The sequence below is a fragment of the Stegastes partitus genome, unplaced genomic scaffold (genome assembly GCF_000690725.1).
Source record: "Stegastes partitus isolate 25-593 unplaced genomic scaffold, Stegastes_partitus-1.0.2 Scaffold197, whole genome shotgun sequence".
Taxonomy (NCBI): domain Eukaryota; kingdom Metazoa; phylum Chordata; class Actinopteri; family Pomacentridae; genus Stegastes; species Stegastes partitus.
The window spans coordinates 394046-402809 of NW_007577928.1; the positions used below are offsets into that span (position 1 = coordinate 394046).

Consider the following 8764-nt stretch of genomic DNA (forward strand, 5'->3'; position numbering starts at 1 on the left):
CAGTTTTACCGAGTTGATATAAAAACTGAATGTGGTTTCATTCTATCATATTACATGTTGGTCACTGCTGTGTGTAATCATGTATTTAAGAACAACAATGTGTCATGTTTCACCGTGTGATGTGCTGACATCCACACTGTCCTTGACATGTTTTGCACAGTGACATTCTTTGGTTGTTTTGAATATTAAATATTTTAACAGTTACATTATCCTGCACTGCCAGGCTTAAAAAAAGCATATGTGCCATTCAGGCTTCATGAGTGCAAAACTAAGTGTGACGGAAAATGTCTGAATTAAAAAACAATGCAAAAAGTAAATACTGATTCCAGATCCATACAAACTGTTCATAACTTTTAATTTGGACAACAAGGATTAAACCAATGTTAAAATGACATCAAATCCAAGGCCTGGCTGGTATAAAACCAACCAACTAGTAAGAGTTGAGGAATGAGAGACAGATGGAAGGAAAACGGGGCAAAAAGAAAAGTCAAGCTATCAACTGAAGTCACCCTCAATATAAGGATTCACAGATGCGGGAGACCAAAGTTACAAAAACGTATTTCTTCTAAAATAAAAAAAGGCCTTTGCCGTGAAAATGATGTGTATAATCTATGTACATCATTCTCAGTTCATGTATGCATACAAAAAAAATCCACATCACAAGATGCTTGTGTTCAAGTATATTCACCAACTTCATCTCCAAAACTTAGCATTCTCATCTTTCCACATTTTTTGAAATAAAATGTCCTTCAAAATAAAAACAAAATGCAGAAAACCACATTTTATGTCCTACCAATACATATATACTGTATAAATACATACATAAATATATTTTACATACAACAGCCATAAATTTGAAAAGGGGATATACAGAGCAAAGGGGAGGGGGTGGTAGTGTGTGTTTTAGCTTGTGTTGTAAAATGGTTTGTCCCTCTATGATTTCATCAGTCAGATACGCTGTTGCGGTGCTGTGTGTTGGTGTCTGTCCACGCACACACGCACACACACTTGGTAGATGTATCCATCTCAGTTGGCCCAATACGGGGAGCTGCCATAGCTCGACTTGTTGACTTGGCTCTTCTGCTGCAGGCTGCTGGACTGGCCACGCTGGCTAGGACCACCCTGAACAGTGAAAGACAAAGAGGTAAACATTTGCAAAACATCGCTCCAAACACAGACCTAACAGTCAGACTAATCAGCCCTCCAAGGTAGGAAAAGGAAGTTATACAGCATGTAAGAACAAAGCCTGCAGATAAGCATCTTTCAGTGCATTACCTGTCCATCCTGAGCTAGATGGTGGTGCAGCAGCTGTGAGTGTGGTTGCTGGTGAGGCAAGATGTGGAGGAATGGGGCAGGTGCATAGCCTCCAGGAGCTGCTCCAGGGTTCAGAGGCCCTGGACCCCCCAGCGCTGATGGCAGGCTGAAGGGAGGGGGGGTTCCCGCATGGAAACCCTGCTTATCAAAAGACTGCAGGCCGAGGAGAAAATATGCATTCGTGTAAATATTAACTGTACAGCAAAGCACCAGTGTATCGTGTGTGTCTGAGGCTCACCTGGGTCTTATTGTAAACACTTCCACTGATGTCTGGCACACCGGAGTTACTGGATGTCACAGAGACACCTGACAGGACAACAGCAACGTTTACAGTTTAGAATTCCTCAACTTGAAAATTCCAAAACAGGACTTTGGAAACAGTGCTTCTTCTTCCTACCTTTCCCAGGCCCAGTCGCAGATTTGGCTTGTGCCTGTGAGGAGGAGTTGTACCCTTTACTGTATTCCACTCCTGCTGGCCCCGCTGTCAGCTCCTCATACCCTGGAAAGTGAAACACCACCCTTAGAGATCAAACAAAAAACACTTTGTCCGCTGCAAGGCCTTTCTTGTGCAAGCCTTCCCTAACTGCGGACGAAATGTATTCTGGAAGTGGACAGGCGTCAGTAACACTTCCTACAAACCTGAGCTGAAGGTGTGCTGGCCGTAACCACTAGGCTGCTGCTGTGTCTGCTGCTGGAAGGGGCTGGCCGAGGGGTTTCCCAGGCCGAGGCCCATGCTGTGCTGCTTGGCCGACGCTGGTCCTGGGCCTCCAGGGGGAACGAACATGGTGGGGCCATACTGGAAGGCAGCAGCACTGGGTACGGTGCCGGGCACTCCAGCGTAGTAAGGCAGGCCTGTGTAGCTGTAGCCTGGCGGCAGAAAGGCCTGCTGACTGCTGTGGTGCTGTGGCTGGCCCTGGGGCTGAGGCTGGGCCTGAGGAGGCTGAGGCTGGGCCTGGTTCTGTCCTTGGCTCTGGGCCTGGGGAGGCTGTGGTGCCGCCAGGCTAGTGGGGGGTGCAGGGGAGGTGGAGTCGTTCCTGCCAAACTTTGTGACTTCACCTGCCGAACAGGAGGCGTCATGTGAGAACGGACACAGGATTGTATGAGTTTAGGCAAGGCCAGCCGAGGAATAAGGTGCTTTACCTGAGTAGGGGTTGTTGGCTAGGCTCCCGTCTCTGCCAGAGAGAGTCGCTGTGGGGCCAGGGAATGTGATTCCGTAGTAATCCTGCAAAGAGGGCTGAAGGAACAGGACAGGATCAGGAGAAGATCGACAATTACCAGATAACCTAAAAACTTGAATGTAGACTACAGTGATTGTAAGTGAAGAGCTGTCCCAAGAGCAGGACAATGTGGCTCACCATTGGCAGTCTGGACTGGAGCATATGAAGGTCCTCGTAGCCATAGATCTGCTGTGAGACAAAGAGTTACATAAATTACAAAACAGATCAAAATACAAGCCTGCACACAGTCACTTTGTGCCACTGGTAGCATTGGTTAGTTGTTCGCACCAGCACATGATTTGGTCACACCTAACCACTCTTTCTTCTGGTACAACATCGTATTAATCAACCTTGCATGACAACAAACAGCTGTCTTAATTTGCAAAACCTAGTTTTGTATTAATGAATGAATAAATAAAGACTGGCAGTGGCTTGATATTTGCAAAATATTTGAATCTGAAAATACATTATTTTTGTCACTTTTCCCAGAGGTTGTCTTCTCACATAAACTGGTCAGGCGAAACTATTCACCTTGCTGAACATCTACTTATCGATAGACCCTACAGTTTACCAACGTTCCCTCAACGCCTCATATGCAGGTTATGGTAAACGCTAGCTTGGCTGCTGCAGTGTGTGACCAAAAATGAGTTGGAGAGGAGTGAAATAAAGTGTTCTAATGTCGGGTTTAGCCAAGCTGAAAGAGTGATTTTACCTGCATGGCACAGTTTCTATGTGCAGAGTTTTCTCTGAGTAGAGAGCATTGCAAAAATGAATCCTACAGTCGATCATGTTCATTTAATAGCTGAAAGTCAAAATCACCCTCATGATTAATATTTGGCAGCTCTACTACTGTGAAAGCCATTGTGACTGAATGTAATCATCAGCTCAGTCAGTATCTCCCTGCAACCTGCACTCATCATCAGGTATATACGTTTTGTACCTCCCCCTCTCCACCAGCCTCCTCCTCTGCCTTTTCATTTTGTTTTGTTTTTAAATAAATCACCTGGCGTTTGCTTCATGTTTGGAACACACAACAGGTAAATGGATTGTGTCATGGAGGGACGGACTGACTGAGCCAATGAGGAAGAAAATATACTTTTCACCACTATGGCCAAGACAGTAGCTGTCTGTGCCGACTGGAGCAGCACCAAAACAGCTTAATCATCGTCACGCACTTTCACAAATGCGACTACCTAAAATTTGAACTTCCATGCTTTCAAAAAATTGTTGCATATGTAACTATTTTGGTCGCAGTCTGTAGCCCTGCTTGAGTTGTTTTACCCGTGAGCATGTTGATCATGAATGATCCAATCACAGGCAATGTCAAAGTCAATGCAGTTTAAACAACAAAACTGCCTTGACTACACAGACCGGTCAATAGATAGGACTGGCAGATATACCATGTCGTGGTCACTGATTAAAATGTACACTTAAGGTCTACTTACTGGGTAAGCAGGCAGCAGCCCTCCAGGGCCCATAATGTACTGGTTGGGCAGTAGAGGAGGCACTCCCTGGGACAGGTTAGGAGGAGCTTTACCTGTCAATACATGAACAAAATAACCGTTAATTTGATATACTTGTATATAACTTCAACTATTTGGTATAGTATTTGGAAGGTATGGCTAAAAAACAAGCTATCACATTCCAGGTGTTGGAGGTGTATGTGTACCAGTGGAGGAGGAAAGCAGGGGTGTGGTCCTTGGTGCAGGGAGGTTGGACGTGGCAGTAGCTCCATTGGAGCCAAGTCCCAGCGCTGTGCTGGTGGCGGCGGTGGCTGCAGAGTGAAGTCCGCTTGTGCCAGCAATACCGCCAACTGTGCTGCTCATGTTGTTGCCCATGCTGGGCATGTTGGCCAGGTGGCTGATGCTGCTGCTACTGTTGCTGCTGTTGTGGGTTGAGTGGAGAGCTGACGCTGTGGGCTGCGATGATGTGTAAGAGCCAGAGGACGGAGCATGAGAGCTCACGTTGCTGCTGTCAACACTGGTGTACTGAAGAGAGAGAAACAAAAGAAGCGGGTTCATTTGAGATGGGACTATTTAACATATTTTGAAGATGTCAACTGTTAATGCATGTTGACTAATCATTTCTAAACTTTGGCCACCCAGGTGGCGAGGGTCCATTACCAGGTATCCCCTCCATATTTTTATGACATTAATGTTTTACATTTTTTATATTTATTACCACCTTTGTGCAGTAGCATGCTATAGTCACATTCCATGGACTTGTAATGAAAAAGAAGCAGAGAAAAGCACACAGAGGCAGCCTTCCTCCGCTGGAAGAACTTTAATTCAAGAAATTCTTATTCAAGTTATTTGTGACTCATCTTGCTCTCTCTTTAAACATGTATCAAATGTCGTGATCAAGTGAACTGTTTCATGGTGGTGAGGCATCCAGCTTGCCGCTGTGAGTAGAGAGCAGAATTTTTTTGGCATTGGCTTTGATTTTAGCTGAGATTCAGCACCCTGTTTGAGCAGGGCAGTGTGTAATGGAATGGTAATAGTGCTGAAACTAAGCAGCTTTGTGTTTCATTATGGCACATAATACATTCACCTGTTTGCTTGTATAAACATTTTTGCAGAGGCCAAGTTCCTATATAGAAAATGTTAGCCATTATGGTGGAGTCAAAGCATAGAGGTACTTACAGTGAGAGAGCTAGAGCCCAGGGCTGAAACCGAGGAATGACTGCTGACGTGGCTGGAAAGTAAAGGCAAATACGAGAGCGTGATAATGAGCAAGTGCACAAGGACACATCACAGCTTTAGAGCATGTGAGTTTGTGTAGCTCTAATTCTTTCTCTCAGTTCCCACAATTTACAGCTCATTTCACACTAGCAAGCAGAAAATAAAATGATACACATTCAGAAGTAACAGCAGTTTGACAGAAATGGGCCCCTGCTAGTCTTCTTTCTTTAAGAGTGCATGACAGATAGGTTCGGTCAAGTACAGTGGTGGAACACGAAGTTTCAAAGTCAAGATATATTAGGAAAGACTGTGTTTATCACCTGTTGAGGGAGTTTAGTTGGCTTGCTGATGGCAGGTCTTGTGCCAGATTGGAGAGCGTGGTGGAGCTGTGTGCAGGCAGGGTGGAGGGTAAGTGGGAAGAAGGTGCTGAAGCACCATTGGTGCTGATGTTCATAGACGGCGAATCTGGCTTCGGTGTAGAGGAAGCTGATGAAGCTGAGAAGAAGGGTGAAATATCTTGTAACTGACTTGAAGGTGCTTAGCACATGACAGATGACTGTTATTTTCAACATTAATTATGCATTGAAAAATAAATTAGTCATAGGTGACTCACTGTCCAGAGCAGCAGAGGTCCTCACACCATTCAGACCATTCTGGTGAGAATAAAAAACCCCAGTTATGTTTGCATTCATTTATAACAGATAAGAGCCATATCTACAAACACAGTCATGAACAGGTGTACTGTTGAATTCAGGACAGATTCACATGACTTAGTGTAAAAAGATGAAAATCAAACCTAAACAGACTTTGATTATCATTTTGATAATCCTAAGAGTGCTGTCGTATGGAACAACTGTTCTTTGCCTTTTTCAATATTGGGATAATCGGATGACTCATGACCTATAATTTCTCAGTGTCACATTGTTTATGTAACTTGCTAAAATGTTTGTCTACACTGCAAACTGAATTTGGATCAACATTTCTTTTGTAAAGTATTTCTACTCACCATGACTGGCCCTGTGGCCTCTTTGTTTTGGGAAAAGGCCAGTCGTGTGTGAGGGGGCATGGTCCCATCGTAACTTCCCCCCACTGTGGAGAAGGGAGAGGAGGAGGGTACAGAGGAGGTGGTTGAGGTTGTTGAAGAAGAGGAGGGAGGATTGGTGGAGCTGGCAGTCCCTAATGATGAGGGAGTGAGACTAGGCAACGCCACTGCGGAGGAGTGATATACTGGCTCTGATGAGGAGAGGGGCGAAGGCAGGGCGACGGAGAGAGCGCTGCCCAGTGACTCACTGCAAGACATCAGGAGGAAGAGAGTACAAAAAAGTTTTAGATCAAATTAGAATAATGTGAAGGTATTTCAAGAAATAATTGTTGTTTTGAAGGAAAGAAAAAAACCTTTTTTGGGGTAATAAAGATGTTACTTATTATTTATACTGTAGATTTTTGTTTAAAAGACAACTACAGATGGTCAAATGCATTTATTGATTTAATCTTTTATTTAAGCCATTTTCCAGTTTGAGTTGTTTGATATATTATGTTGTAATTTACAAAGCGTGTCTGCTATATATGATCTACACGGTGTTCTGCAATGTAATCCCTTGAATGCACCGTTATTGCATCACTTTATAAAGATGTAACTCAGCATCAGCAGAGACAGTACCTGAGCGGTTTGGAGTACAGGCTTGTTTGGCTCTGTGCTCCTGGTCCTGGTGCCACTGGTGCTGTGGCGGGGGCCGGCGTGGACTCCCTGGACGCCGCACTCACACAATTGTCCACAACTCCAAACTCCGGCAATGCAGACTCCGAGCCAAAGTCTAGAGCTCCAAACTGGAGGTTTAGCCCCGGGACGTCAGCTGAGCCTGGCATCTCTACTGCCGTGGAGGGGATCTGCCAGACAGAAGGTGAAACAGTTGAGTTTCAGCACCAGGATACCAAGTTAGATGATTTTCAGTCATTTACAAAAAAAACACTTAAGTTTTAATACATGAGAGCATGATAACTTGTAGAAACATACTAAGTAACTTTAGCAAACTTTTCAAGCAGCCAGTGTACTGGCAAATCAATCCACATGACAAGCCTTTCCCTACCTTTGATGTGGGAGGTATCCTTCGTTTCTGTCCTTTGAGCTGTGCCCGTTGTTGCTGTGGCGTACTGCTGCCCTGAGGGTCCAGCCCTGCACTAGGGGCAGGAGGTTTAGCACCAGCAGCAGCCATCACCGGACCTGCCTGTGCTGGCGTGCTGGTGTGATGGGGGGCAGGCGAGGCTGAAGCAGGGGGTGCTTGTTGTTGCGACGGAGGACTGGGCTGACGTGCCAGAGGCAAGGACGGGCCGGTGTGCCTCTGAACCAGCTGGCTCAACACAAGAGAAGGCTCTGGCTGCAGGCCAAACTCACCTGCAGATACAGAACAAAACACAGAGACAGGACAAGGTATATAAATAGGTACAGTTACACACATGCCTACATGAACACATAACAAAAACAGTTGTACTTGTGTGCATGACTGTACTGTGACCGTTACACGTGAACACTTACGGCTGAACTGTGAGGACAGCGAGGTGGTGTTGGATTCTGAAACCTTCATGTCCCAGCTCGAGGAGGAGGGTGGGGGTACAGGTGCTCCCAGGCCTGGAAGTCGGCCAATGGAGGTGTTGCTTCCTTGGGTGCTTACAGGAGGTGCGGCCTGGGAGGAGGGCAGCGGACCCAAGCCAGGACCCTTCAGCTGTTCCAGTATCTGAGCTCCAGCACTGGGCTGAGTCCTCTTGGCCTGGCCCAAGTCCCCAAAACCAGCTCCCAGAACTGATGACTGGCACAGAGGAGGAAAGAGTAGAAGCATCAATCTTTGTTTCTGTACATCTATGTTATGTGTGGAAGATAAGGGAACATGCAGTGAGGGCAACCACAGCGTTGTGTGTTTTTACCAGAGCAGCATGTGCGTAGCTTGTGCTACTGGTGGCGTTGCGGCTGGGGGGCGGCTGCTGGTGATGGTGGGAGTTGGTAAAGACCAGGCTCTGAGCAGAGGAAGAGGATGGTGGTTCTCTTCCTCCAACCACTGGTTTCTGCAGCAGAGAGGCGAGGTCCAGACTAACACAGAAACAGGCAGAAAAGTCAATTACAAAACACTTCCAGAACACCAAGCTGAAAATTGCAAATGTTGATAGGCACCATCAAAACCTGTATGACAATGAACTTGTAAAAAATGTGAAGAAAAACCATGAACAAAAGTTACGTATTCTCTACTGAGAGACAGTTGCCTACCTTTGCCCAGGTGTGATGTGGTTTTCAGCAGCAGGTGCACATGAGGAAGTGAAGACTTTGGTCTCTGAGAGCTGCAGAAACACACAGGAGACATAATTGTTACACCCAAAAGAAAACTAGAGTTGTGACTAACAGACTGTTGTTGCAATGTGCTGCCCTTTGTGTCAACTCACACTAACATCTTCACTCCAGTCCTCAGCTGCCCAGTCTTCCAAAGTATTCCTCCAGGCAACTAGAGGACAACCAGTGATGAGTGACAAAGTTCAAATGCAAGCAAGCAAGTTTATTTATAAAGC

The 8764-nt window shown here is 45.7% G+C and overlaps 1 protein-coding gene across 4 annotated transcripts in view; it reads right to left on the reverse strand.

Moving 5' to 3' along the window:
* Positions 1–338: 338 nt before the first annotated feature.
* ubap2a (ubiquitin associated protein 2a) overlaps positions 339–8764 on the reverse strand; it is a 15001-nt gene continuing 6575 nt past the window's right edge. For 3 of the 4 annotated variants that reach the window (XM_008280509.1, XM_008280511.1, XM_008280510.1), the window contains exons 9-27: positions 8642–8700; positions 8469–8539; positions 8132–8294; positions 7746–8016; positions 7300–7604; positions 6873–7099; positions 6219–6501; positions 5826–5865; positions 5533–5707; positions 5174–5225; positions 4201–4519; positions 3977–4068; positions 2670–2720; positions 2455–2548; positions 1954–2370; positions 1712–1813; positions 1553–1620; positions 1276–1467; positions 339–1122 (exon numbers count right to left, since the gene is read on the reverse strand). In XM_008280509.1, the coding sequence (XP_008278731.1) occupies positions 1027–1122; positions 1276–1467; positions 1553–1620; positions 1712–1813; positions 1954–2370; positions 2455–2548; positions 2670–2720; positions 3977–4068; positions 4201–4519; positions 5174–5225; positions 5533–5707; positions 5826–5865; positions 6219–6501; positions 6873–7099; positions 7300–7604; positions 7746–8016; positions 8132–8294; positions 8469–8539; positions 8642–8700 (3077 nt within the window). In that variant the 3' untranslated portion in view covers positions 339–1026. The remainder of the gene's footprint in view (positions 1123–1275; positions 1468–1552; positions 1621–1711; positions 1814–1953; positions 2371–2454; positions 2549–2669; positions 2721–3976; positions 4069–4200; positions 4520–5173; positions 5226–5532; positions 5708–5825; positions 5866–6218; positions 6502–6872; positions 7100–7299; positions 7605–7745; positions 8017–8131; positions 8295–8468; positions 8540–8641; positions 8701–8764) is intronic. The other variant, XM_008280512.1, reaches the window with a different exon arrangement.